A 27,715-nucleotide genomic window follows, 5' to 3' on the forward strand; every position below is an offset into this window, starting at 1 on the left:
AACATTTCTCCACCACAAAGACAGAACACTAGGAGTAGTTGTGAGCAAAGACCACCACATTGGTAACATGATTTTGAGGTTCATTTGGGTGACATGTTTTATGAATATAGTTAGGAGAAAATTAATGCGACGGATATGTTTGAATTGAGACCACATGGTCCCAGTCTTTGCTTAAATCAAGCAAAAAGAAAGAAGAGATGGGGAAGCAAGGCAAAGATTTGTATTTGGGTAAATATGTGACCAGGAATGACCAGGGAGCAGATAACCATAATGTCGGGCAGCCATGATGCGGTTCTCTAGATGGCACCTTTGGACCTGTCAAGGCACCAGAACTGCATCTTCAGAATTCCGATTGCCTTGCCTATGATGATTGCAGTGGTTATCGTAGAACCTCTGTACTTCCATTGCAGGGTATTGCATCGAAGCAGTAGCTTTCTCTTCTGGGAGTGTCCCTGTCCGCTAAGAACCTCCCAACGCCAATGAAGAACTGTGACATCTTCCATTGTTTCAGGATGAAGGAATCATGGTTGCTGCCTAGTTACCTTGCAAGCACCTGCATGAAATGTTTATGCTTGTAGACTAACTTGACTTTTAGACAGGAAAATCTCTCTCTGTTCAGAAATCTCCCATGTTCAACCATCTCTTTGATGGCAAATCTTGAGGGGTTGCAAAGAAACCAATGAACCATTCAGGAAACTATAAGCAAACAAACAGGCTTCAGCATTGAGAAAAAAGGATTTCAATCTGTATATACAGGCATGCATATAGATTTCCCCAAATTTCATGTTTAATTCCTCATTCTGTTGATGTAATTTTGTATAACTACATGACGACTAAAAATACAGACTAGTAAATAATTTCAAAGAATGTAATTTAATCTAGCCCACTCTACTATCATGATCATCGATTATGCAAATTGTGCATATTAACTATTGCAGGAGCACATAGGCCTGAATAGGCTCTGTAAACCCAATACTGAGGAAAGTAGCCCGGAAGGTTGGATTTTTGGTCTGAGGTGGCAGGTTCCCTGGGAGTTGGGATGGACAACCCCAAAACCAATGCAGAGGCTGCCGTGTGCAGAGACGCGCTGGGCAGAAGTCCTGCCTTGGTGTACCGACGCTATACCTAAGTTTTAATAAAAGCATAAAACAGCCCTCTAACCCTCATGCGCCCCTTTCCTGGACCTCTCATATCCTCCACGCCAACCTATGCTTCCCTACCCACCACACGTTACCCTGACACCTTCCATGCCAACTTGCCCAGTATCTACCATGGATAGATCTCAGCACCCATGCTGAGACAAAATAAAGTTCCAAGTGTCTATTGTAAATTTACGCACTCTCATTCATAAAAATCCATTTACTATGTTTATATTCCTTCAACTACATTATCCCTTATAACAACAAATATTTCTTTGAATTGCATAATTCCTTTTAATAATCAAGTATTGGAATTAATAACGGTCATGGACTATTTGAAGTGGGACTAAGAGTTGTCAATCAAGCTGTGAAATGGCAGGTAATAATGTGATAGTGAATAGTTGTGAAATCAATCATGGAGCACTATTCCAGTAATCCCAAAAGTTTATGTCAACAGACAGAGTGAAATAATGGGCTGGATTCTCCATTCCTCCAGCCTCTTGTTTCCTGCCCGCACACCATTCGCTGCTGGCGGGATTCTATCTTCCTCCCGCTTGCCAATGGGATTTCCCATTGAAACCACCCCATGACATCGGGGAAACCCGCAGGCAGGAATGCGCGTCGGCAGGAAAAGAGAATTCCGGCCAACAAGTCACCATTTTTGTAACACTACAGACAGATTTTTCAAAGAGTTAAAGGGCAGGAGTTTTAAAAGTCTTGACAGCTGCAAACTCCTTTTGACAGTTCAACCTGACAATTGTAACTGTTACATTTGACAGTTCAAATGAACTTCACAATTCCTATGCTATTTTGCACTTTTTATGCGTACCCTTGCTTATTTTAGCATTTCCAAAGGGCACCTGACCTCCCGCAAAGTTATTCTGGGACCTTATCCCAAGGACGGTGGAATCCATGAATCCATAGAATCCCTACAGAGGAGGCCATTTTTCCGATCGAGTCTGCACCAACCCCAGGTCCACTGCCCCACCCTAACCTCATAATACTGTGCATTGATCATGGCCAATCCACCTAACCTGCATCTTTGGATCATGGGAGGAAACCAAGCACCCGGAGGAAGCACAAACAGACACGGGGAAAATGCGCAGTCATCCAAGGCCGGAATTGAACCCAAATCCCTGGCCCTGTGAGGCATCAGTGCTAACCACTGTGCAACCGTGCCTCCCATACCTCTCCAAAAGGGTTCCCTAGCAGACAGATGCACAAAGTTCAGAGCTATTCCTACCAGGTCTTATCTGCGCGTGCGCACCCGTACTTAAGACACTTCGAGCACCAAATAACACAAGAAGGAAGGCAGCTTCTAATTTCTATGGACAGTTGCCTCAGTGAAATGCATACGTAAGAATATTGACATGGGCCCATTCCCACCCCTGTGAAAATGATAGGTGCTGTGTTTGGGGGCAGGACTTCCAGAGTCAGGCCTCTCTCACCATTGTTGCAATATCAGAGGGGTGGGAATTTAGGCCATGGTGTTGCATCATATGAACTATATTACACAATAAAATGTAATAATGTGTGGTTCTTCTAATACATACCCTGTGAAAAGTGTAAACAATGAAAATTTACAATGAGTATCATAATGTTCTCCTTTTTCATGTTGGATAAATCTGTAAATATAAATGCAAAATTTTTGTTCATACATACACACAATACTCTGTTTATTTTATTTCTGGGATTGAAGGTGCGCCTAGGGTGTCTTATACTTTTGTCATGACCCTGCATTGTTTTCCTTCAGCTGCACTATCATGGCCTTCAAGAGTCCACTGCTTTGCCTGCACTATCCTTGCAGTCTCATATCCTCCCCTTCAAACTGCCCCAGCACTCACTTATCAATCTCTCAAAGCACTGATAATGCAATGGTCACTGTGTAGCAACAAAGGAGGTGATACTTGAGTGTACCACCTCTTATACAGTGTTCTGACTAACAGTTTCATCTACGATTGGCTCTCCACTGCATTGTCACCTCCTCCTCATATAGGGGCTGGGGCTGGAGACCCTCCGTGTTTCCTGTCCTTTCAAAAATTGCAAATTTATTTTAATGAGCTAGCTATTAATTTGTTTGCATGGTAAATTGCCGACCTACCATTTTAGGCACCTTGCTGCTTCCCGATTTTATTTCAAATGTTGCAGGATATTTCCAACCGCGTTGATAAAGTCAGGCATCGCAGCTGTGCAATTGTCCAGATCCATCTGTCTCCATTCCTGTATCTAACCCCGCTTACAAATATTCTGCCTAAGGAATCAAGGCAGATTCTTCCTGTCTGTTACACACTTGACCAGTTGAGTCATTAGGGAGTTCCCTCAGAATCATTTGGATCAGTCTTATTCTGTGAACAATTCTTCATAGTGATTGACATGCAGCTTATCCCTCTATAATTACAAATCTCCTTTATTTGCGGCATACATTGATGTTTGTCCTCTACTCTCTCACTGGTTTCTAAGCAATGCACAGCTCATCATTCTACTCTTAATAATTTCAAGCGACAATGAGGTTGAACTTTGCAAGCTTGACTTCATACTCCCTGTCGATCATTGTTTTCAGATTAATTTCCTTCAAACTTCAGAGTTTGTAATATTTTAATATACTATATCAATAAACAGCGATTGCAGCACATTTGGATTATGTTCGATTATACATGGCAACTTGTGCTGCCCACCACTTACAAAAACAGATATGGCATAGCAGCGTGCTGTCTGGTAAGGCATGGTTTGTGGTGGTCTATGCCGCATTTGCTGCAGAGGGAGGCAGTGGACTGAGAAGGTGCCCAATTTGCTGTACTCTGTTTTTTCTGGGCATTCTTCGTGACCAGCTGAGCTTTTCATTTTGCTCACTTCTTCCAATGCCCTTCCAAACAGTCAGCGTCCAGAGGTCGTAATAAAGCTGTCAATGTCATTGTCCGCTACCATCATACCTCGCTTGCAGGTGTCCTTGTAGTGAAAGTATGCACACAAAAGATGTGTGACCCTCACAGAAAGTCTGAGGGTTTACAGCTGTTATCCATCCAATGTGTGTGGCCGAGCCAGGGACAGACAATGTTGGCTTAGCAATGAGTGTATGGTGATGGAATTAAGGAGCTCTGAGTTTCTGACTTTGACCTGCCACGAGATGCCGAGAATACATCTAAGACGGTGAAGGTGGAACTGTTCAGTCTTTCCTGCTGCCTAGCAGATGCTGTCCAGGTCTCATTGTTGTACAAGCGGACACTGTGGGTTCAGTTTGCTGTTCTCAGTCAGGTTGCTGTTGATCCATACACTCTTCTTCAGCTTGGACATAACAGCTGCAGATTTTACAATGTTTTTCTGTTAATTTCAGCGTCAAGTGATAGACTGTTAGTGGGAATGGAGCTCAGATATCCCATTGTCACTGCTGATAGATGGCAGTTTGTCAACTTGAGCCATGGCATTTCTCTTTCCGATGCTGATGGTCAAACCACCTCTGCACATGCATGAAAGGATGTCCTTTTGCTGCTGAAGGTGTACCTTGTTATGAAATGTAAGTATGGCATCATGTGTGTATATCAACTCTCTGATGAGGACTTGGTACATCTTTGTCTTGGGTTTCATGTGAGCAAGGCTGAACAGTTTTCCCTCAGTTCTAGTATGTAAGAAGACACCCTCTGTGGATGACAGGAGCAAAGAGAAGAATATGCCAAAGAGCGCTGGTGCCAGAACGCAATCCTGTTTGACCGCACTGTGAACCTCAAGGATTCTGTACTTCCATAGGCCATAGCTGACCTTACCCCCATGTTATTATGGAATGTGGGGATTACACTGAGCAGCTTCAGTGGGTGGCACCTTTTCTTCAGTTTAAATAAACTGCCTCTGCTCAAATGATCGAATGCCCTGCTGAAATCAATGAAGGCAATATATTTGTTGCAGCTGTAGGGTCCCTACAGTGCCGAAAGAGGTCATTCGGCCCATCAAGTCTGCACCGACCTGTTGAAAGACCGGCCTACCTGGGCCCAATCCCCCCCCTATAACCCCACCCTAAGGGCAATTTAGCATGGCCAATCCACCTAACCTGCACATCTTTGGAGAAGATCATGTCAATTATAGATCATCCAGTGCTGAAGTCACATTGAGATTAGGGTAGATGTGTTTAGCCAGAAATTGCAATTTGAAAAGGGATACACAGGCAAATACTTTCCATGATGCTCGGCAGAGCGATGCCTCGATAGTTGTTGCAATCACTGCAGCCTTCTCGCTTGGATTTCGCTTGTAATTAATATGATTAATTTGGACTACTTTGCTTCAATGACAGGTTCCATCACAGCGATGTTAGCTTCCAACCAATCTGCAATTTTCCACCCCTGCTTCCCATATGTTGAGAGCGGAGTATTGTAGATGCTGTCTCAAAGTATGTTCCAGTCTGAACCAAGCAGCTCTGAGGAAGTATATCAGAGACAAGCAAGGAGGAGACATACACTCCACCAGCGCAAACACTCGCACCTCGCTGGCATTAACATGTAGGCAGGCTTCTGGATCATTCACTGTTGAGCACATCACAACTGAAGATCCGCGGCAAGCGGAGGAAGGAACATTCCAGATATCCCAGAACCCAGGACTCTGCGAAGCCCCAGGCTGATGAAGTGCCCCTGAGTATGGTCGTCTCAGAGCTGCTGGAGCTACAAAGGCAGAGTCACGAGCATCAGGAAGGGACGACAGCATCCCTCTCCAGACTGCAAGCCAACTGGAGGAGATGGTGCTGTCACTCCTATGCAATGAGGCCAACACTGCGAGGATGGCACCTGCAGTGGAGATTTAGTGCAGGAAGTGCACTCCATGACGGGGGATGTCCCCTCAATAGTTCAGCTCATGAACTCCATGGCTGAGGGCATGTGACCCATGGTGCAGGGCTTCCACTGCATGGCACTGGCACTAGTGGAAATCCATGAGTGTCAGCACCAGAGGATGGTGGCACTTCGAGATCTCACTTCAGGTATCCATCTATCCCAAAGGGAAGAGGATTGACAGAAGCGCAGCCTGGGGCCTTCCACTCAGGAGACCTTGGGAGTGTCCAGATCATCTACAGCCCCCCTCCCTGTGAGCGACATCCCTGAAGCCCTGCACACTGAGGCAGGCAGTACTACAACACCTATGGAGCCCAAAAGTAGACCCAGACCCTCAGGGTCCAGGCTCCCATGGGAGGCCCACCAAGGTAATCTTCGGCATCAGGGTTTGGAAGTCAGCAGGCCATCTCAAACTCAGCTGTGGATTATGGGGATAATAATAATCATAATAATAATAATCTTTATTATTATCACAAGTAAGCTTACATTAACACTGAAGTGAAGTTACTGTGATAAGCCCCTAGTCATCAAACTCCGGCGCCGGTCAGGTACACTGAGGAAGAATTCAGAATGTCCAATTCACCTAACAAGCACGTCTTTCGGGACTTGTGGGAGGAAACCGGAGCACCCGGAGGAAACCCACACAGACACGGGGAGAATGTACAGACTCCGCATCGACAGTGACCCAAGCCAGGAATCGAACCCTGGTGCTGTGAAGCAACAGAACTAACCACTGTGCTACCGTACTGCCCCACTTAGACGTAGCGAGAGAGTGAAGAAGAGTAAGAAACTATAGGCACCTCTTGGGCATGTGTGAACCGTGGATGTTCATTCTGACTGCATTTGTAATCCACCCCGTGTGAGGGTCTTCAGCCCTCGTGAAGCTGGGAACCACCCCTTGTCAGAGTACCCCACTCTGCCTATTCAGCCTGATATCCCACGGGATGCCACCCAAGAATCTCACAGTTGCCCCTCAGTGCTGACTCTGTGGATCTACTGGCTCCCACCTACTTTCCGGCTGCTACTCTGGAAGGACAATCCCTCAGTGATGATATCGCCACAAGTCCAGCAAGGAGGACACGGGACGCGGTGCCTGCAGACCAGTGGCAGACACCTTTAAACCTAAAGGCTCACAGACGTGAAGGGCCACTAAGACCACGAGTGACCCCCTCCCCTGCCCTCCAAAATGCCGAGGCTGAACATGCACACACCCCTTCTGCTGGCCCCAAGTATACTTGCCCCCTTGCAGCACCCCCTTCCTTCCAGCACCCTCACCCATCACTCCCCCCACCCCCACCCCAACCTCCCAGAGGTCCTTACTTACCTACTCTGCACTTCCCACCCTTCAAACCCCCGCACCACCCTCACTTCATGGGCATGTCCCCCTCGCCCCCTGACCCTTGGCAATGTCACCCTGGCATCTAGGCAGTGCTCCTGCCAGCTTGGCAGTGCCATTTGGGCACCTTGGCAGTGCCAGGGTGGCAATGCCAAGGTGGCAACTGGACGGAGTCAAGATGCCCATGTTCCAGGGGGGAGGGCCAGGAAGCCACCCTACATTTACGCTGGCCAACCAGGGGCCTCTGATGGTCCAGGAGAACTCTAGGTGGCGTCCCGCCTGGTCCACGTTTGTGTGGACCAGCACTGATAGGCGTCGGCTGCAGCCTCCCTGGGAATGCCAGAGAATCAAGGGAGACTAGTGGATCCCGGGCATGTAGGTCGTAAACCTACTTATGACCTACTTCCGGGAGTGGCATTTGGTCACGCCCATTTGGGGCAGAGTTCTGACTCCGATGTCCCGTGGGACTTGGTGAATCCCGAGAGGCGCGAAGGCTGTCGAGAGGCTCGCTGCAGGCCTTTAGCGGTTATCTCCGGATGAATTGAGCACAACGCAGCCGGAGAATAGCATCCTATGTTTTTCTATTCTTCCTACAAAATTGAATGGCCTCACATTTTCCCACATTATGCTCCATCTGTAAATGATTTTCCCTCTCAATTAACCTATTATCCTTTTGCAGGCTCTTTGTGTCCCCTGACATTGCTTTCATAGAACATAGAACATAGAACAATACAGCGCAGTACAGGCCCTTCGGCCCACGATGTTGCACCGAAACAAAAGCCATCTAACCTACACTATACCATTATCATCCATATGTTTATCCAATAAACTTTTAAATGCCCTTTGTCCTATTTGTCTCTGTATCGTCAGCAAATACATTCTGTCCCTTCATCCAAGTCATTAATGTAGATGATAAATAATTGAAGTCCCAGCACTAGTTGCAGTTTGCCAATCTGAAAATGACCCATTTATCCTAACTCTCTGTTTCCTGGTCGTTAGCCAATCCTCTATGCATGCTAATATATTACCCGTAAAATTGGGAGCCTTTATCTTGTGTAATAACCTTTTATGTAGCATTTAATCAAATATCTTTTGGAAATATATAATGCGTCTACCCTGTTTGTTGCACCATCAAAGAATTGTAATAAATTTGTCAAACACAAATTTTCTTTTATCAAACCATGTTGACTCTGATTTTCTAAATGTCCTGCTACCAATTCCTTAAAAATGAATCCAAATTTTAGGCTAGCTGGCTGATAGTTTCCTGCTCATTGTCTCTCACCTGTTCATTACTCTTGTGGTGATTTAATCATATTCTTGCCACATGTCGGCCTCTATATTACCTGAACTTAAAATAGGTTTGGATGAAACTTACTTTTGAAGGCATTTTGCTCTCCTTCGCTTCCCCTACAGCAGGCATTTTCAAAGTGTCGGTTGCGACCCGTGGGTGGGTCGTGGGCGGCTGTTGGGAGCGTAACAGAGCCGTCCATCACCGCGTTCCCGATCGCGGGAATTCATGCACAACAGCCACAGCAGCCAGCTTTTAACAATGCCAGCGGCTTTACAAAGACGGCCGCAACCAGCTAAAAAAATGCGGCGCACTGCGCATGTGTGCCCGCTCATCAGTGCGCATGCGGCCCGGGAGTATTGGGACCTGAACCCGGGCTCAAAGTGCAATTGCAGTATGCCAGCGGCTGACTGCGTGGCGATCACCGATGATGAACAAGGCTATGACCATGATCTGTTTTGCATCCCTAAACATTACTCAAATGATCTGGAGAGAGTATATATTCCTCATGGTTTAATCATGGCCAGAACTGAACGTTTGACAAGGGATATAATGAAAGCCATGGGAAATCATCACATCGTCGCCCTCTGTGTACTGAAGGGTGGCTATAAAATTTTTGCTGACCTCTTAGACTACATTAAAGCATTGAATCAACACAGTGACTAGTCAATCCCAATGACGGGGGACTTCATCCGCTTGAAGAGTTACTGTAATGATCAGTCAACAGGGGAGCTACTCGGAGTTTACGAATGAGGTACAAAATCCACGCTTTCCTCCTCGGGAAATTGTCCTCTCTGGCAGATCATTTCCTGATGAAACTTGGATGCTAAGTATGTCTTACCTTGCAGACATCTTTTCAATTTTAAATGAACTGAACCTCAAATTGCAAGGGAAGGATGATGATTGCTTTTGACACTGTGAAGAAATCACATTGAACGTTTGGCAATTGTGAGTGCAAAGACAAAATTACTACACTGCTACAACACCTTGAAGAAAACACATTAGCAAAGAAACTGTAAATGGACTGGCAAGCCTGACTCCCAATGGAGCTGACCTAACTTCTGCACCTCAGCTTTGACAGCACATTAAAAACACGGCACAAGTCAATGACACTGTCAGCATTCTGGAGTAGCGTCTCCTAGGAGTATCCGAAGCTGAATAAAACACGCATTTTGTTGCTTTTGTCCTTCATTATGATCTACGTGTGTGAGGTTGGATTTTTCATCCTCACAAAGATGAAAACAGCACAAATGAACCGAGTGAATCCTGCACCCGATATGGGCATAGCCCTACCCTCCTGTAAACCAGACTGGAGTGCGATCATGAGGACCAAGCAGGCTCACCTCTCGCATTAAAGGTAAAAAAAAATGGTGGGTCACGAATGTCGTCAAGCGTGGGTCACGAAGGGCGGTCGGCATGGGTCACGAAGGGCCGTCGGCGTAGGTCACAAAGGTCGATTGACGTGGACCCCGAAGGTTGGTCGATTGGTAAAAATGGGTCCCCGGAAAACAAGTTTGAAAAATACTGCCCTACAGTGTTCCAATGCTCAAATCTTAAACATACCACAACAGGCTGAGCAATTAGTTTGTTGTATCGATAGCCACAAAACAATAATCCATTATAACCTTAGTGCCCCAGGCATAATTTAAAACTCTTGAAATTCTAACTATCTACAATATTACATTTAGCACAGTATTCTCTGGAATAGCACCATATCGTCTCATATTCATTTAAGAATACAAGTTTTCAGAATACTTCAAAGTAATATCTTATTTCCTCAGAGATACATCTGCTCATATATTTTGATCCAAAGTGTTCAGTTTAGATGACATTCGAAAATCAGGGGCGAGATTCTCCGACCCCCCGCCGGGTCGGAGAATCTCCGGGGGCTGGCGTGAATCCCGCCCCCGCCGGTTGCCGAATTCTCCGGCACCGGATATTCGGCGGGGGCGGGAATCGCGCCGCACCGGTTGGCGGGCCCCCCCCCCGCGATTCTCCGGCCCGGATGGGCCGAAGTCCCGCTGCTAGGATGCCTGTCCCGCCGGCGTGGATTAAACCACCTCTCTTACCGGCGGGACAAGGCTGCACGGGCGGGCTCCGGGGTCCTGGGGGGTCGCGGGGCGATCTGGTCCCAGGGGGTGCCCCCAGGGTGGCCTGGCCCGCGATCGGGGCTCACCGATCCGCGGGCGGACCTGTGCCGTGGGGGCACTCTTTTCCTTCCGCCTTCGCCACGGTCTCCACCATGGCGGAGGCGGAAGAGACTCCCTCCACTGCGCATGCGCGGGGTGCCGTGAGCGGCCGCTAACGCTCCCGCGCATGCCCCGCGCGGCAATGTCATTTCCGCGCCAGCTGGCGGGGCACTTCTGCCAGCTGGCGGGGTGGAAATCAGTCCGGCGCGGGCCTAGCCCCTCAACGTTAGGGCTCGGCCCCCCAAGATGCGGAGGATTCCGCACCTTTGGGGCGGCGCGATGCCCGACTGATTTGCGCTGGTCGGCGGACATCGCGCCAATACCGGAGAATTTCGCCCAAAGTTCTTGGATGTGATTTCCAGCAGTTTTCTTTCAGCTCCAGCATTCTAATTCCACAATAAAAATACAATTTGTATGTTGTTCTTGCTAAAACAAATCCTGAAATCTTGAAATATTCTGAGAAAAGGTTTTATCACCCACATTAAACATAGGCTCTGCTTCCATTGGCACAAATCTGAGCAACAATGCAGTGAGCTGCTGTCCACAATTTGTTGGACAGTAAAGATATATATTAGTAGTAGTTCCTTGCACAGCTTTGGCTTGTTGCAGAGACCTAACTTGATGCAGGATGTGAAAAATCTGCCTGTCTCTCGATTTAGGAGGATATACATACTTCAAAATTAGTTTGAGACATTTCCCAACCTTTACCAAGTCATGGAGGAAGGAATGAGGTGAAAGAAAGTCCGTGGGCACGTGATGGAATTCCATGGCGCATGACCCCTGCTTGATGGCCAGCAAAGTGGATGTGCTGCTACATGAGTTGGCTGCAATGTCCTCCATTTTAGATGTGGAGATGCCGGCATTGGACTGGGGTGAGTACAGTAAGAAGTCTTACAACACCAGGTTAAAGTCCAATAGGTTTGTTTCGAATCACTAGCTTTCGGAGCACTGCTCCTTCCTCCGTTGCATTCACCTAAGGAAGGAGCAGTGCTCCGAAAGCTAGTGATTCGAAACAAACCTATTGGACTTTAACCTGGTGTTGTAAGACTTCTTACGATGTTCCATTTTAGAGGAAAGAGATGCACCAATTGCAGTTGGTGACCACAATCAATACTGGAAACAGACTCAGAAATAAATGTCATACTTTCTGGAATCTGACAAGGAACCACGCATTATCATGCATTGGAGTAGATTTCTTGTCTCAAAGCATTCCCTGTCAAACTGTCTTAAGAAATGAGTAAGACATTCTTTCTGCATGATGCAACGTCGCTCATTAATATTCATCACTGCCTACAAGTTGAACACACGCGGTCACTATTTTTGTGCTGACTACACGTGATGACTGTATCTCTGCTTAGTCAACAAGTTGGCACAACGAAGACTACAATTCTTCCTTGGAGAATAGCCCCCCTGGCGAAACATCACTTCAGAAGGCATATCTCTTTTCACATGCCCAAGTAGTTCTGCTAAGGATGGAAGACCCAAATACTTCCCAACAGTGGATCTGTGCAATCTATGTCTGCAATTAATATGAAAGAGGGGAAGAGAATGGAGGAAAGTAGAATGAAGCTGCACTTTAAATCGATGCTGCTGTCAGGACAATTAGGAATTCTAATAATTTTCATTTGTTGATATCACTGTCATTTTTCTCATCTACTGGAAAACAGGCTGGTGGGGATTTGATTGTTGTAATTGGATTAAGAGACAGAGTGACGGCAAGGGTCGAAAACAACTGTTAGAAGTGGCTGTGATATGTTAATAAATCAAGAGGAACTGCAATAAGAATTTACACAGGCAATAAAATAAATATTTTTGAAGTGAGTTGTTTTGGTTCAAACGGAGGCATATATAAGTTGTAGAAATTATAAGTAAGTAAGGCAATAGGAGGATAAGTTAACTTTTAAAAATATAAGAATTAAAGTAAAGAAAGAAGTTTGAGCAGTTTTGGGAAAAGGGCACTGCTGAGAGGCTGGATGAAATGATAAAGAATAGAGAGATCACAGCGAAGAAACACATTTTAAGAAAACAGTGAAACCTGTGTGATGGGATGTAGCTGCCTCGATTTCCCAGAAGACAGCATGGTAGCTAGTTAGATCTCCCAGAAGACATCATGGTAGCAACCTAGATCTCACTGAAAACAGCATTGACAAGGCCAGACCTGGAGAATCAGTTGTTGTCAGCCTCAGAGGACACCCCAAGAGCAAAAGACACCGCATGATTACATTACTAGAATTCCATAGATTTAAAATCTTAAGGATTGTTGCCATCAGACAAGGGAAGGTTAACTCTGAGTGCAGTTCAAGTTAAGATCGTTTGGAACTGTTTTAAAGTACTGCTCACTGTGTGAAGCCATGATTGTGTTTAAGTGTAATTTTTGTTTTTGAATAAACTTTTACTTTATATTATTATCAAAGTTGGTCAGAGGCATAGGGCTTGATTTTCCGCTCCCCCCCGACGGCGAAATCGCATTCGGCGACGGGTCGGAGAATCCGTTTTGACGCCGAATTCGGGAAAGGCGATAATTTTGGATTCTCCGCCTCCGTGAAAAGCAGCGCACTCTAGGAGTACGCCGTGCCAAGTATCCACCGTCTCAGGCCATTGCCTGAGGCCCACCCCGCGATGCTCCCTCCCCGACCGGCCGAGTTCCCGACGGCCTGGGTTACGTGTGCTCACATCGTCCGTGGCGGCTGCGGAGTCAGTCCGGCACCGTCACAGTTGGGGGGGGCCAATCCGCGGTCGGGGGAGGCTTTATTCTGGGCTGGGGGCGCTGTGAGTGGGCCGAAGGGGGACACTACTTTTGCGGTCCGGGTCTGCGGGCTAAGTCCGCCATGAGGCACAGCGCGGCCGCTGCAGGCCGTCGCCGTGCACATGCGCGGCCACAGACTTGATAATGCTCTGGGCCGTATCGACAGCTAGAGCTGCGAGCTCGACGCTGCCTCCCTGCTAGCCCCCAGCAAAACAGGAAATCGGTGGCCGTTTTGCGTCAGTTTTCCTGGCGTAAAACAGCACTGTTTTCACTCCGGCGTGGGAACTTAGTCTCTGGAGAATCCAGCCCATAATTTCCTGATTTCAGAAAATTACCTCATAATGTAGAAATTACAAAAAAACAGTTTTGTCAGCTGTTTCAAGTTTCCCTTCGGGATTTGGGCATTTGCCCTCAACCATGCCTTAACATAACCCAGACCCCCTCATCACCAAAGAAGAAAACAGGAACACAGGACATGTGCTGATCTTAGTGAGGATATGGCAGAGAACCTGGGACCACTGCCATTTATACATGAGGACCTACTGCCACAATGATCTGCCTACTTTGTCTGTGGCTCTGATTTTATTAGTGGTACTCAAGGTTTATGTCACTAGGCCATTACAGACAGCTAACGTCTATAAGAGGTCACGTTACCACAGACCTGACACAACTAACCCCCATTTGGAACCCTGGGACTTCAATGATAAGATATAACTGCAGCTTGCTCTTACATAACACTATGGCACTAAAGCAGCACGGTGGCGCAGTGGTTAGCACTGCTGCCTCACGGCACTGAGGTCCCAGGTTTGAATCCCGGCCCTGGGTCGCTGTCTGTGTGGAGTTTGTACATTCTCCCCGCGTTTGCGTGGGTTTCGCCCCCACAACCCAAAGATGTGCAGGGTAGGTGGATTGACCATGCTAAATTGCCCCTTAATTGAAAAAATTAATTGGGTACTCTAAATTTAATTCTTTGAGGAAGTGACAAAGTTGATTGATGACGGAATGGCTGTAGATGTCATATACATGGACAAAGGCAATTGATAAGGTTCCCCATGGTAAGCTGATGGAGAAAGTGAAGTCTCATGGGGTCCAGGGTGTACTAGCTAGATGGATAAAGAACTGGCTGGGCAACAGGAGACAGAGAGTAGTAGTGGAAGGGAGTTTCTCAAAATGGAGAACTGTGACCAGTGGTGTTCCACAGGGATTCGTGCTGGGACCACTGTTGTTTGTGATATACATAAATGATCTGGAGGAAGGTACAGGTGGTCTGATTAGCAAGTTTGCAGATGACGCTAAGATTGGTGGAGTAGCAGATAGTGAAGGGAACTGTCAGAGAATACAATTGAATATAGATAGATTGAAGAGTTGGGCGGAGAAATGGCAGATGGAGTTCAATCCGGGCAAATGCGAGGTGATGCATTTTGGAAGATCCAATTCAAGAGCGAACTATACGGTAAATGAAAAAGCCCTGGGGAAAATTGATGTACAGCGAGATCTGGGTGTTCAGGTCCATTGTACCCTGAAGGTGGCTGCGCAGGTCGAAAGAGTGGTCAAGAAGGCATACGGCATGCTTTCCTTCATCGAAAGGGATATTGAATACAAGAGTTGGCAGGTCATGTTATAGTTGTTCAAGAGTTTGGTTTGGCCACATTTGGAATACTGCGTACAGTTCTGGTCGCCACATTACCAAAAGGATGTGGATGCTTTGGAGAGGGTGCAGAGGAGGTTCACCAGGATGTTGCCTGGTATGGAGGGCACTAGCTATGAAGAGAGGTTGAGTAGATTAGGATTATTTACATTAGAAAGACGGAGGTTGAGGGGGGACCTCATTGAGGTCTACAAAATCATGAGAGGTATAGACAGGGTGGATCGCAAGAAGCTTTTTCCCAGAGTGGGGTACTCAATTACTAGGGGTCACGAGTTCAAGGTGAGAGGGGAAAAGTTTAAGGGAGATATGCGTGGAAAATTCTTTACGCAGAGGGTGGTGGGTGCCTGGAACGCATTGCCGACGGAGGTGGTAGAGGTGGGCACGATACCGTCATTTAAGATGTATCTCGGCAGATATATGAATGGGCAGGGAACAGAGGGATACAGATCCTTAGAAAATAGGCGACAGTTTTAGATAGAGGATCTGGATCGGCGCAGGCTTGGAGGGCCGAAGGGCCTGTTCCTATGCTGTAATTGTTCTTTGTTCTATTAACATACCATTGAGATTCATAATGACAAAAAACAACTTAGATAGTGAATAATGACTTTGAGGAAGATTTTGAGAGATTTTACAAAGATTTAGTGCGAGAAGTGATGGAAGGATTTAGTGCTAAAATTTCTGAATGTGGTTTAAAAAATACTGGAGCAGGATTTGTTTTCAAAGCTTTTGTAGAGTGAGCAGGGATGAATGGGAAGAGAGAAGAGGGCATGTACTAAAATGTGGGCTGAAGAAGGTTGCCGAGGTTGGGAGGGGCATAGCCATGGAAGGTGGAGGTTGGGAGGGGCATAGCCATGGAAGGTGTTGTAGATGAGGACAAAACTTTAAAAATGACGTTTTGCAGAACGGGAAACAAAAGAAAGTCGGAGAATTTTTAAAATTTTAAAAAATAAATTCAGAGTACCCAATTCATAATTTCCAGTTAAGGGGCAATTTAGCGTGGCCAATCCACCTACCCTGCACATCTTGGGTTGTGGGGGCGAAACCCACACAAACACGGGAGAATGTGCAAACTCCACACGGACAGTGACACAGAGTCGTGATCGAACCTGGGGCCTCGGCGCCGTGAGGCAGCAGTGCTGACCACTGAGCCACTGTGCTGCCCCAGGGAGAAAAATTTATTGTGGACCAAGATGCAACTTATGAAATTTTGAAGAAGTTACAATTTGTAAAAGATGGGATTGAAGAGAAAGGCAAGAAAAACATTGAAGAAATCGAGTGACAAATGCTCTGAAAGCAGCTCCAGTGGCAGTGAATGTTGCCACAAGACAACATATAGAAAGGAAATATCTGGCCCCAGACCTTTGATCATAACTGAGACAACTATGTGTGGGCAGGGGGAGCAGCAGTAATAGACGAGAGTCATAGATATAAATTTGGTCAAAAGATAAGAATCAAAGAATTAGGTAGTATTACCTGAATCGGAGTAGGATCCAAAAAGTATTCAGTGAAAACTTAGTGCTGGATGCATTTTTGTTCTCTGACTTGTGAATCGAGAGCTAATTAATGACTCGTATTTCAATCACAATCCCCAAGCCAATTTAAAGAAACTACAGGTATAGTTTAATCGAGACAATGAAGGGTGGGGACTACACACCCAACATTTGGAGAGTCGGTGAGAGTCGGTGTTGCCTCTTCTGAGAAGACCAACAATATTAAGTGCTGATCTGCCCCCCCCCCCCGCCCCGCCCAGCGCCCACTCCTCCAAACGCCCCAAGAGCTACCAGCCAATCAGAAGCCAGCAACTCCTCATTGCCATCAGCGCCACTTGGGGGGACGGTGACAGAAATGGACCCACCAGAGGCTCAGGATCAGTGAGGGGCCCAGCTACAGGTGAATGAGGGCGGATTGGGTGTCGCAAAGTGAGGGTCACAGGAGAGAGGCAGGGAGGCGGCTCTCAGAGGGCCCCCATCAATCAGGTATTGAGTGCATCACAATGAGGGATCCCCCTTAGAACCTGAAAGCAAACATATCAGGCTATAATTTACAGGCTCCCTGTATGGCAACTGCCTTGTCTACCATTGGTTGAATATCAGCAGTGGCAGAAAGAGGCCCTTTCGTGGGAATTGATTGTCCACTGAAGGAAGGGTCTCAATTTGTGGAGGGAGGAAGAAGGGGGGGATCCTTAAGCCTCCCCATCCTACCTTAGTCGGAGCAAAGTGTTGCTAACTTTTGGTTGGCTTTTAATTCGTAATTTGCTCTGTTTGTTTAACCTTTGCTCCAGAGTCGCCAGGTATCTTTATGATACCGCCACGAAGTTCAAGTTCAAGGACTGATCAATAACTCAACACACCAATTAGTAAGGTTCAAATCAAAACACATTTATTATACACAGTAAATCAATACTCATGCATAAACTCTACTTTCTAGACTATTCCTATCACTAAAAGGCCTATACTTAGCTTCGGACTGGCCCACCAGGTCTGGGGAACAAATGGCCTTTCGTTCAGGTCCTGAGTCTGCAGGATTCAAAAGCTGGTATGGACTTGTAGTTAGGAGCGCCTATCTCGTAGCGAGCGTTGACTTTAGACTTACTTGGTTGGCGTGGCCGCTGGACAGTTCACTCTCAGGGGTTGCTTCGCGTTGCTGAGTAACCCTGCCAAGAAGGACGATTTGAACTTGGGGGCTTTACTTTATAGTCCCCAGGGGCTTCCCGCCCTTCGGGGCGGACCCCGTGCCTGGTTCCAAATGATTGGACTGCGTTCCGATCACTTGGATCGATTTCTCCAATACTGGAGTTGTACCCTGATCGCTGCGCGGTCCCTAAATGTCCGTTGGCCTTCTTTTGTCTTGGCTCCTGCTGCCGCCGAGGAATCTGGCTTGGCTTTATTCACCTTAACAGTTGCAATTGTGCCTTGGAATTGCTCATTACTATGCAGCTGGTTTCAGTGCTGTCTGGTGTTTTGCAGGTTTCAATGCACATGATTTCTGTACTTGCTAGTCTTTGCCTGTGCTGGCTGAATTTCCCTTCAGCCTTTGCGGTTCTCCATTTTAAGTCGGGAAGTGGCCAACCCATGTGGCTACAAAAGGAAGGCAACAGTTTCGCAAACTAGCACCCGCCCACCCAATTAAAAGCCCCCCCTACCTCCAAACTCACTCCCTGACACAAAAACTGACCCTGAACCAAAGAAAAAGATATTAGATGAGGTAACTGAAAGCTTAGGCAAAGAGGCAGGTATTAAGAAGGTGGAAACAGAGCAGCTTAAAGATGGAATGCCAGAACTTAGAACCGAGACAATTGAACACATGGCAAGAAATGGGGAGGCAAAGGGAGTAGAGGATTCAAAATAAGCCAATCTCAAAATTTAGGAATACAAAATTGGAGATTGACCAAACATGAGTATATGAATATATGGGGCGAAATTCTCCGTCATCGGCGGAAAGTCCGCCGATCGGCGCAACAAACGGCGCAAATCCGACTTGCGTCACGTCGGAAAAATGGGTCGATAGTCTCCGGCCCGAAATGGGCTAGCAGCGACGTAACGGGATCCGCGCTTGCGCAGTGGTTCACGCCGTGCAGCGTCATATGCGCTGCACGGCGTGACGGCTCATAAGGCCGCGCTGCTCCCCCCCACCCGACCGGAACACCCGACCGCAACACCCGACTGGATGGCTGGCCGTCGCTCAGCCCCGAGGTTCGAGTCACGCGATGTGGAGGCGCTCCTGAACGCGGTGGAGCAGAGGAGGGACGCCCTGTATCCCGGGCACGGCCGCAGAGTTGCCCCACGCCACAGCCGGCGTCTGTGGAGGGAAGTGGCAGAGGCCGTCACCGCTGTGGCCCTGACACCATGGACAGGCACCCAGTGCCACAAGAAGGTGAACGACCTCGTCAGAGCAGGCAGGGTGAGCCTCCCCATATCCCCCCTCCCCATATCCCCCCTCCCCCATATCCCCCCTCCCCCATATCCCCCCTCCCCCATATCCCCCCTCCCCCATATCCCCCATATCCCCCCTCCCCCATATCCCCCCTCCCCCATATCCCCCATCCCCATATCCCCCCTCCCCCATATCCCCCCTCCCCCATATCCCCCCCTCCCCCATATCCCCCCTCCCCCATATCCCCCCTCCCCCATATCCCCCCTCCCCCATATCCCCAAGTGAATCCAGCCCTAACCTTAACCTCTGCAATGCACGCGCAACCGATGGCGTGCATTCATATACCTGCCTAACACTGTCGCCTATTACCCCTGCCCCCCCCCCCCCCCCACAGGAGAAGCGCGCACACAACAATAGGGAGCATGTGAGGACTGGAGGAGGGCCCGCTGATGAGAGGCCACTGACCGTACACGAGGAAAGGGCCCTGGAACTGGCTGGCGGACCTGAGGACCGGGAGGTTGCTGATGCAGAGGTCGGGGGCGTACTAGCGAGTGAGCCACCGACAGCCCGTCCCCATATCCCCCCTCTCCGATATCCCCCTCCCCGTATCACCTGATCACTGCCTGATGTCTAACCATGCATGCTTCATTGTGTATCGCAGGACCAAACGTCCAGGCACCCATCCCCGCAGATGCAGACCGCCCGCAGGATGCCCCTCGGCGACCACAGGAGACGGAGAGACGTGCACCCTCCAGCATGCGACGCCCGCAGGATGCCCCTCGGAGACCACGGGAGACGGAGAGACCCGGACCCTCCAGCATGCGACGCCCGCAGGATGCCCCTCGGAGACCACGGGAGACGGAGAGACCCGCACCCTCCAGCATGCGACGCCCGCAGGATGCCCCTCGGAGACCACAGGAGGCAGAGAGACCCGCACCCTCCAGCATGCGACGCCCGCAGGATGCCCCTCGGAGACCACGGGAGACGGAGAGACCCGGACCCTCCAGCATGCGACGCCCGCAGGATGCCCCTCGCACACCACGGGAGACGGAGAGACCTGGAGCAACAGGGAGACGACACCCCCGTCACGTGCGGGAGCGACCACCCAGCGACGAGGGGGGCAGCCACAGGCCCCCGTCACATCCGAGCCAGGACACCACTACCCAGGACACCACTACCCAGGACACCACTACCCAGGACACCACTACCCAGGACACCCCTACCCGGGACAGCACTACCCAGGAAGACGAAATAACGGACAGTGACTCAGAGTGGATGGGTGGAGACGAACCCCCACCCCAAAGTGCCATGGACTCAGAGTGGGACGAAGAGCACGACACAACGCCACTGCTGTCACCAACACCCTCCACCATCGCAGAAACACTCACCACGGTTGGGCACTTTAGTGATGAGGTGTCTGGTACACTCACTGGTGCGCACAACACAGCCGGCCCGGTACAGCAGGTGGAGGTAGGAGGAGCAGAGGGACCGGGCGGTCGGAGGGCAGCCCAGCCCAAGCGAACATCTGCCGCCCAGATGGATCCCGGGTTCCTGCAGTTACCACACCCACACATAGATCCGATGCAACCACCGACCCGGAGACGAGCGAAGAGGGTGACGGGCGGCTTGCGGCGGCTGCGGTCGCAGGTGGAGGAGTCCACCCGCGTCCAGGAGCTGGGAGTGGTGCCGGTCATGCGTGCCACCCAGGCCGACACCGCACGGGTGGCGTCCGCGGTGGAGGCAATGGGTGCGACGGTGTCAGACATGGGGAACGGTTTGCGAGGCCTGGGGCCTTCCGTGCAGGCGGCCTTTGTGGCCCAGGAAATGGCTGCCCTCTCACAGGAGGCCATGAGCCAGTGCCAGATGGCAGAGGCGCTCAACGCCATAGCCCAGTCTCTGCAGGCCATGGCCCAGTCTCAGCAGGCCATGGCCCAGTCTCTGCAGGCCATCGCTGAGGGCATCGGCGCCAGTGGCCATGTGCGAGCCGGCGTCGCACTGTCACAGACAGGGTTTGCCAACCCCCTGGGCTCCATGGCTGCAAACCAGCAGACCCCTGTCGATACCAGCACGGGCCTCCAGGACTGGCAGCACCAGATGTCGGGGGGGCGTCGGATGGCCAGTCCGTTCGCATCCCCCACCCATGTAGAGGCCTGGGGGCCATCGGGCACCCCGAGGGAGGAGGAGGTGGTGTGGTCCGTCCCGGCTCCCTCTGTAGGGGAGGTCCCGGTACACCGCGACACCTCGGACTCCCCCCCTTCCGTCCCAGGTGCATCGGGTGGGCAACTGCCAGGACAGGCTGGCAGCTCGCCATCCCAGTCGCCCGGGCCGCAGCCTGGCCCATCTAGGCCAGGACGCCCAGGAAACGGCCGGCAAAGGGATCCAGTGTCAGAGGGCAGGAATCACAGGAGTCCACCTCCAGTTCTGCTGTACCGTCTGGGGAACCACGTAGACGTAGTCAAAGGGCCCGTAAGGCCAAACAATTAGACACTGAGTAAGTTGGCACGGGTGCAGGGCACAGATGAGTTTTAGGGGCGAGGGCACGTGCATGAACTCCTTTGGTTATTAAAGTCAATGTTACACCTACCGAAGCTGCCTTTGTGCTCTGTCCAAAGTGTGCGGGGTGTCATGTACGTTGAGCGCAAGTGTGTGTGTGAGGGGTGGTCTTACCTCAGCCCCAGGTGAGTCTGCCCCCTTCGCCTGGGCCGCCATCAACATCCCCCGGGCAGAGGACGGGACCGTGCGCTGCAGTGTCACAGCCGCATGCAGGGATGGTCCGGGTGGATGGTGGTACTGTCGCCATGGGTCAGACATAGTCCAACGATGTAGAGCCAGGAGCTCATCGCAGGGCGGGTTGTCATCATCCTCCATGGCCTGCGATAGACACGCGTCCACCCGCAACTGTGTGAGCCCGGCCCGTTGTGCCGCAGGTGGATCGGCAATGGGGGGGGGCGGTGGTGTGCATGCGGGTGGGGTGGGTGGGGTTGGGGAGGGGGGTGAGGGTGCTGGGTGGATGGATGGGTGGGGGGTGTGGGTGGTCGGCTGTTGCCATGGTGTGCGGTCTGTGGCCATACTACCCGATTCCCACGCCCATCTAGTCAGTGAAGCGGGCGTCTATCAGTCTGTCCCGTGCCCGCTGGGCCAGCCGGTAACGGTGGACAGCCACCCGCCTGTGTCTACCCCGTCTGCCCTGACCATTGCCCCCATCCCCCTCATCTGGGGAGGACTGGGCCTCTTCCTGCTGCTCCTCCACTCCGCCCTCCTCTGCCTGCGGCACATCGCCCCTCTGCTGGGCTATGTTGTGCAGGACGCAGCACACCACAACGATGCGGCCGACCCTATCTGACCGATACTGGAGGGCGCCCCCAGAGAGTGCCAGGCACCTGAAACGCATCTTCAGCACGCCAAAGCACCTCTCGATCACTCCCCTTGTCGCTACATGGGCATCATTGTAGCGGTTCTCCGCCTCATTGCGTGGCCTCCGTATAGGCGTCATCAGCCACGATCGCAATGGGTAGCCCCTGTCGCCCAGCAACCAGTCCCTCAGCCGGGGATGGCGTCCCTCGTACATGCCGGGGATGGATGACCGCGACAACACAAATGAGTCGTGTACACTGCCTGGGTGACGGGCGCAGACGTGCAGGATCATCATGCGGTGGTCGCAGACCACCTGTACGTTCATCGAATAGGTCCCCTTCCTATTAGTGAACACGGCCCTGTTATCTGCAGGTGGCCGCACGGCGACGTGCATCCCATCGATCGCGCCCTGGACCATGGGGAACCCGGCCACGGCAGAGAAGCCCATGGTCCGGGCATCTTGGCTGGCCCGGTCCACGGGGAAGCGGATGTAGCGGTGCGCCATGGCATATAGGGCATCTGTCACTGCCCAGATGCACCGGTGCACCGATGTCTGCGATATGCCGGACAGGTCCCCACTCGGTGCCTGGAATGACCCCGTTGCATAAAAGTTCAGGGCCACCGTAACCTTGACGGACACGGGGAGAGGGTGTCCCCCGCCAGTGCCACGCGGTGACAGGTGTGCCAGCAGGTGGCAGATGTGTGCCACGGTTTCCCGGCTCATCCGGAGTCTCCTCCTGCATTCCCGGTCCGTGAGGTCCTGGTATGACTGCTGGAGCCGGTACACACGGGGCGCCCTCGGGTTCCTCCGTTGCCGTGGGGCCGCGACGTCCTCCTCCCCCTCCTCGTCCTGTCGGTCAGGTGTCCCTCCAGCCTGGGCGGCTGTCGCCTGCCCCTCTGCGGCAGCCTGCGCCGCCTCTCTGGCACGCTCCTCCTCCTCCTCCTCCTCATCCAGGGCAACATTGACATGAGCGGCTGCCACCACGGCGGCCAACATCGCTGGATGATCTGAAAACATGACGGCCTGGTGGGGGGGGAGGGGAACGACGACATGTCATCATTGCCCATATCCCCTCCTCCCCCCAGCCAGGTGGCATGGACCGCATGGGTCCAACTGTTGGAGGCTGGAACCTGGCCAGGTGGACCAACTCACTTGCCCTCCCATCCCCCTCCTCGGCACGACCCCCCCCCAACCTCCACCCCGGCACGCCCCCCCCCCCCCCCCAACCTCACCCCGGCACGGACCCCCCCCCAACCTCCACCCCGGCACGGAGCCCCCCCCCCCAACCTCCACCCCAGCACGGACCCCCCCCCCCCCCAACCTCCACCCCAGCACGGACCCCCCCCAACCTCCACCCCGGCACGGCACGGACCCCCCCCCAACCTCCACCCCGGCACGGACCACCCCCCCAACCTCTACCCCGGCACGGACCCCCCCCCAACCTCCACCCCAGAACGGACCCCCCCCCCAACCTCCACCCCGGCACGGCACGGACCCCTCCCCAACCTCCACCCCGGCACGGACCCCCCCCCCAACCTCCACCCCAGCACGGACCCCCCCCAACCTCCACCCCGGCACGGACCCCCCCCCAACCTCCACCCCAGCACGGACCCCCCCCCCAACCTCCACCCCGGCACGGCACGGACCCCCGCCCCAACCTCCACCCCGGCACGGACCCCCCCCAACCTCCACCCCGGCACGGACCCCCCCCCCCCAACCTCCACCCCAGCACGGACCCCCTCCAACCTCCACCCCGGCACGGACCCCCCACCAACCTCCACCCCGGCACGGCACGGACCCCCCCCCCAACCTCCACCCCGGCACGGCACGGACCCCCCCCCAACCTCCACCCCGGCACGGACCCCCCCCCCCCAACCTCCACCCCAGCACGGACCCCCCCCAACCTCCACCCCGGCACGGCACGGACCCCCCCCCAAACTCCACCCCGGCACGGCACGGACCCCCCCCCCAACCTCCACCCCGGCACGGACCCCCCATCCACCTCCCCGGCACGGACCCCCTCCCGGCACTCCCCCGGAGCCCAGCCTACTCTAACCACCGCCCCCCCCCCCCCCCCGCGCACACACACACACAACCCGAGACACACCTCTCCTCACGCATTCAGACTGCGGCCACGCCATTGCCTGCCCAGAGCCAACCCCCCAGGCCGTCACTCACCTCCACGCTGGTCGGCGTGAGCCTGGAGCACCGGGTCACGCCGATGAAAAGGAGGTTTAATTTACGTCGACGTGAACGGTCATCACGTCGACGGGACTTCGGCCCATCCGGAAGGGAGAATATCGGCAGGCCGAAAATCGGCTGCCTTGCGCAGACCAGTGACATTCTCCGCGGCAGCGGCGACATTAACGCCCCGCCGACTTTTCTCCCTTCGGAGACTTCGGCAACCGGCGGGGGCGGGATTCACGGCGGCCAACGGCCATTCTCCGACCCTCTGGGGGGTCGGAGAATGACGCCCAAGATTTCAGAAAAATTGGATGGATTATGGGAATGGATGGGGGGGGGGGGAGGTGACAGTTATAATTTAATGTAAATATGTATGAATTAATGCACTTTCAAAGTTAAACAAAACAATAGAAGTTTACATACAAGGAAAAATATTAATGTGTGTAAATGCTCAGAGAAACCTAGAAGCTGTTATCACCTCATGGTGGTTTGCTAATCATCAAAAAATTACTAGTCGCAGTGAGAACAATCTACTGGGCACCCATGAATTTAAATTTAACACATTAAGTGGGAACATTGTGGCTTACTGTGAGGAGGTACAGATTTTTCTCGCAGAGCCTCCCCATCACTTGCTGTGGAGAAAACCCAATCCCCTGCTTCTTGATGCAGGTTATTAAACCTCCCACACTGTTACATTGTTTTGCGATGGTGTACAAAGGCAGCTTTATTTCAGAAGATTTTTATGAAGAGCAAATGAATGTTCAGATTTTGATTTTAGTATTTATGTCGAAAATTGAATGAAGAATACAATGCAGTAGATATTGATTTTTTTATACATCTCTCCCAAATTTTATTTTCATTGACTTCAATGGGATCTGGGAGTGCAAAACAGCTGCTCATTTTTTAACTCCTATTTTAGAGAATCTCACAAACTGAAGATCTACCCCAATATGCCCCATATTGAATAGTGATTACTGAAAAACTAAAAGCAAAAGTCTCAATGTTGAAACTTGTTTCTGTTGACAGAGGGTTGCCCGGGTTTATGTAATGGAAATGGGCGATGCACGCTGGATCAGAATGGTTGGCATTGTGTGTGTCAGCTGGGCTGGAGGGGTGCTGGATGTGACACTTCCATGGAAACTGCCTGTGGCGATGGGAAAGATAATGATGGAGGTAAGAAGCTTTTCATGCATTTTAAATCTGCAGCAATACTATTAAAAGCAGAGAGACCATAAAAGATTTTGGGGCTGTAAGAAAGATTAACAGTTGTTCGTGTTTAAATTGTCATGATTACAATAATTTGTCATTGCTGAATATTCATGTGAATGCAAATGCGAACTTTAACCAGACCTCTGTTGGCCATTGTGTGAACTCCCCTTCACTCTTCAGAAATTCTGCATACATTCCCGATTGGCATATTTTGTTGACACTGCAGAGCGTAGTATGGCATTGGAGTTTCTTTATTATGCAGGTTTAAATGATATTTTCTTTTACATACCAATAGTAGTTTTATGAATTTTAACCCGAGGTGCACTAGGTAGTGTCTATGACTAGAAAACTATGCCGTCACGTAACAACAGAGCTGTTATCTTTGGACAAATCTTCACTATGGAATTTTTGACAGCTGATCAGTCAGACCTTGCTATGTTTTGCAAAGGAAGGACAGAAAACCTATTGAGTGTTATAACAGTCTGTCCTCCCTATGTAGAGTATAAAAGAAATTCAATGAGGATAGTTCAACACAGTATCAAAATGTGGAAGCACTGATTGGTATCAGCTGTCAGTACATCCCAGTGACCAGTGCCATATGGCCTCATGATTGGCTGAAGCTGCACTTCAGCCCTTATTCTATGCAATGCTAATGCATAAATTTTTCTGACTTCTTTCTCCTTTGTTACATTCAGTAGCTAGTGGTGTCCCTCAGGGATCAGTGTTGGGCCCACAACTGTTCACAATTTACATAGATGATTTGGAGTTGGGGACCAAGGGCAATGTGTCCAAGTTTGCAGAATACACTAAGATAAGTGGTCAAGCAAAAAGTGCAGAGGATACTGGAAGTCTGCAGAGGGATTTGGATAGGCTAAGTGAATGGGCTAGGGTCTGGTAGATGGAATACAATGTTGACAAATGTGAGGTTATCCATTTTGGTAGGAATAACAGCAAACGGGATTATTATTTAAATGATAAAATATTAAAACATGCTGCTGTGCAGAGAGACCTGGGTGTGCTAGTGCATGAGTCGCAGAATGTTGGTTTACAGGTGCAACAGGTGATTAAGAAGGCAAATGGAATTTTGTCCTTCATTGCTAGAAGGATGGAGTTTAAGACTAGGGAGGTTATGCTGCAATTGTATAAGGTGTTAGTGAGGCCACACCTGGAGTATTGTGTTCAATTTTGGTCTCCTTACTTGAGAAAGGACGTACTGACGCTGGAGGGTGTGCAGAGGAGATTCACTCGGTTAATCCCAGAGCTGAAGGGGTTGGATTACGAGGAGAGGTTGAGTAGACTGGGACTGTACGCATTGCAATTTAGAAGGATGAGGGGGGATCTTATAGAAACATATAAAATTATGAAGGGAATAGATAGGATAGATGCGGGCAGGTTGTTTCCACTGGCGGGTGAAAGCAGAACTAGGGGGCATAGCCTCAAAATAAGGGGAAGTAGATTTAGGACTGAGTTTAGGAAGAACCTCTTCACCCAAAGGGTTGTGAATCTATGGAATTCCTTGCCCAGTGAAGCAGTAGAGGCTCCTTCATTAAATGTTTTTAAGATAAAGATAGATAGTTTTTTGAAGAATAAAGGGATTAAGGGTTATGGTGTTCGGGAAGGAAAGTGGAGCTGAGTCCACAAAAGATCAGCCATGATCTCATTGAATGGTGGAGCAGGCTCGAGGGGCCAGATGGCCTACTCCTGCTTCTAGTTCTTATGTTATAACTTCAAAATTGTGGATTTTAGCTTCTGGCGTGTTCCTTATCCTGATTGGTTCTCACTCTATTTCCACTTCCAGAACCTCCATTTGTATAACAGGAAAGTCCGGGAGGATTTTCTCTTTCCTATTTTGTATTGTATTCCCATCAGCATAAATGTACACAGTCTGACCTGTCTGAACTATTTGTGGTAACGATAAGGGATGGTAAGGTGAAACGTTC

At 50.5% G+C, this 27,715-nt stretch overlaps 1 protein-coding gene across 11 annotated transcripts in view; it reads left to right on the plus strand.

Annotated features, from left to right (window-relative positions):
- Window positions 1-27,715, plus strand: part of tenm4 (teneurin transmembrane protein 4) — a 3,407,721-nt gene that overhangs the window by 3,239,878 nt on the left and 140,128 nt on the right. For all 11 annotated transcript variants that reach the window (XM_072476554.1, XM_072476555.1, XM_072476556.1 and 8 more), the window contains one exon: window positions 25,593-25,739. In XM_072476554.1, coding sequence (XP_072332655.1) covers window positions 25,593-25,739 — 147 coding nt within the window. The remainder of the gene's footprint in view (window positions 1-25,592; window positions 25,740-27,715) is intronic.

This window comes from Scyliorhinus torazame, chromosome 15 (assembly GCF_047496885.1).
Source record: "Scyliorhinus torazame isolate Kashiwa2021f chromosome 15, sScyTor2.1, whole genome shotgun sequence".
Taxonomy (NCBI): Eukaryota; Metazoa; Chordata; class Chondrichthyes; order Carcharhiniformes; family Scyliorhinidae; genus Scyliorhinus; species Scyliorhinus torazame.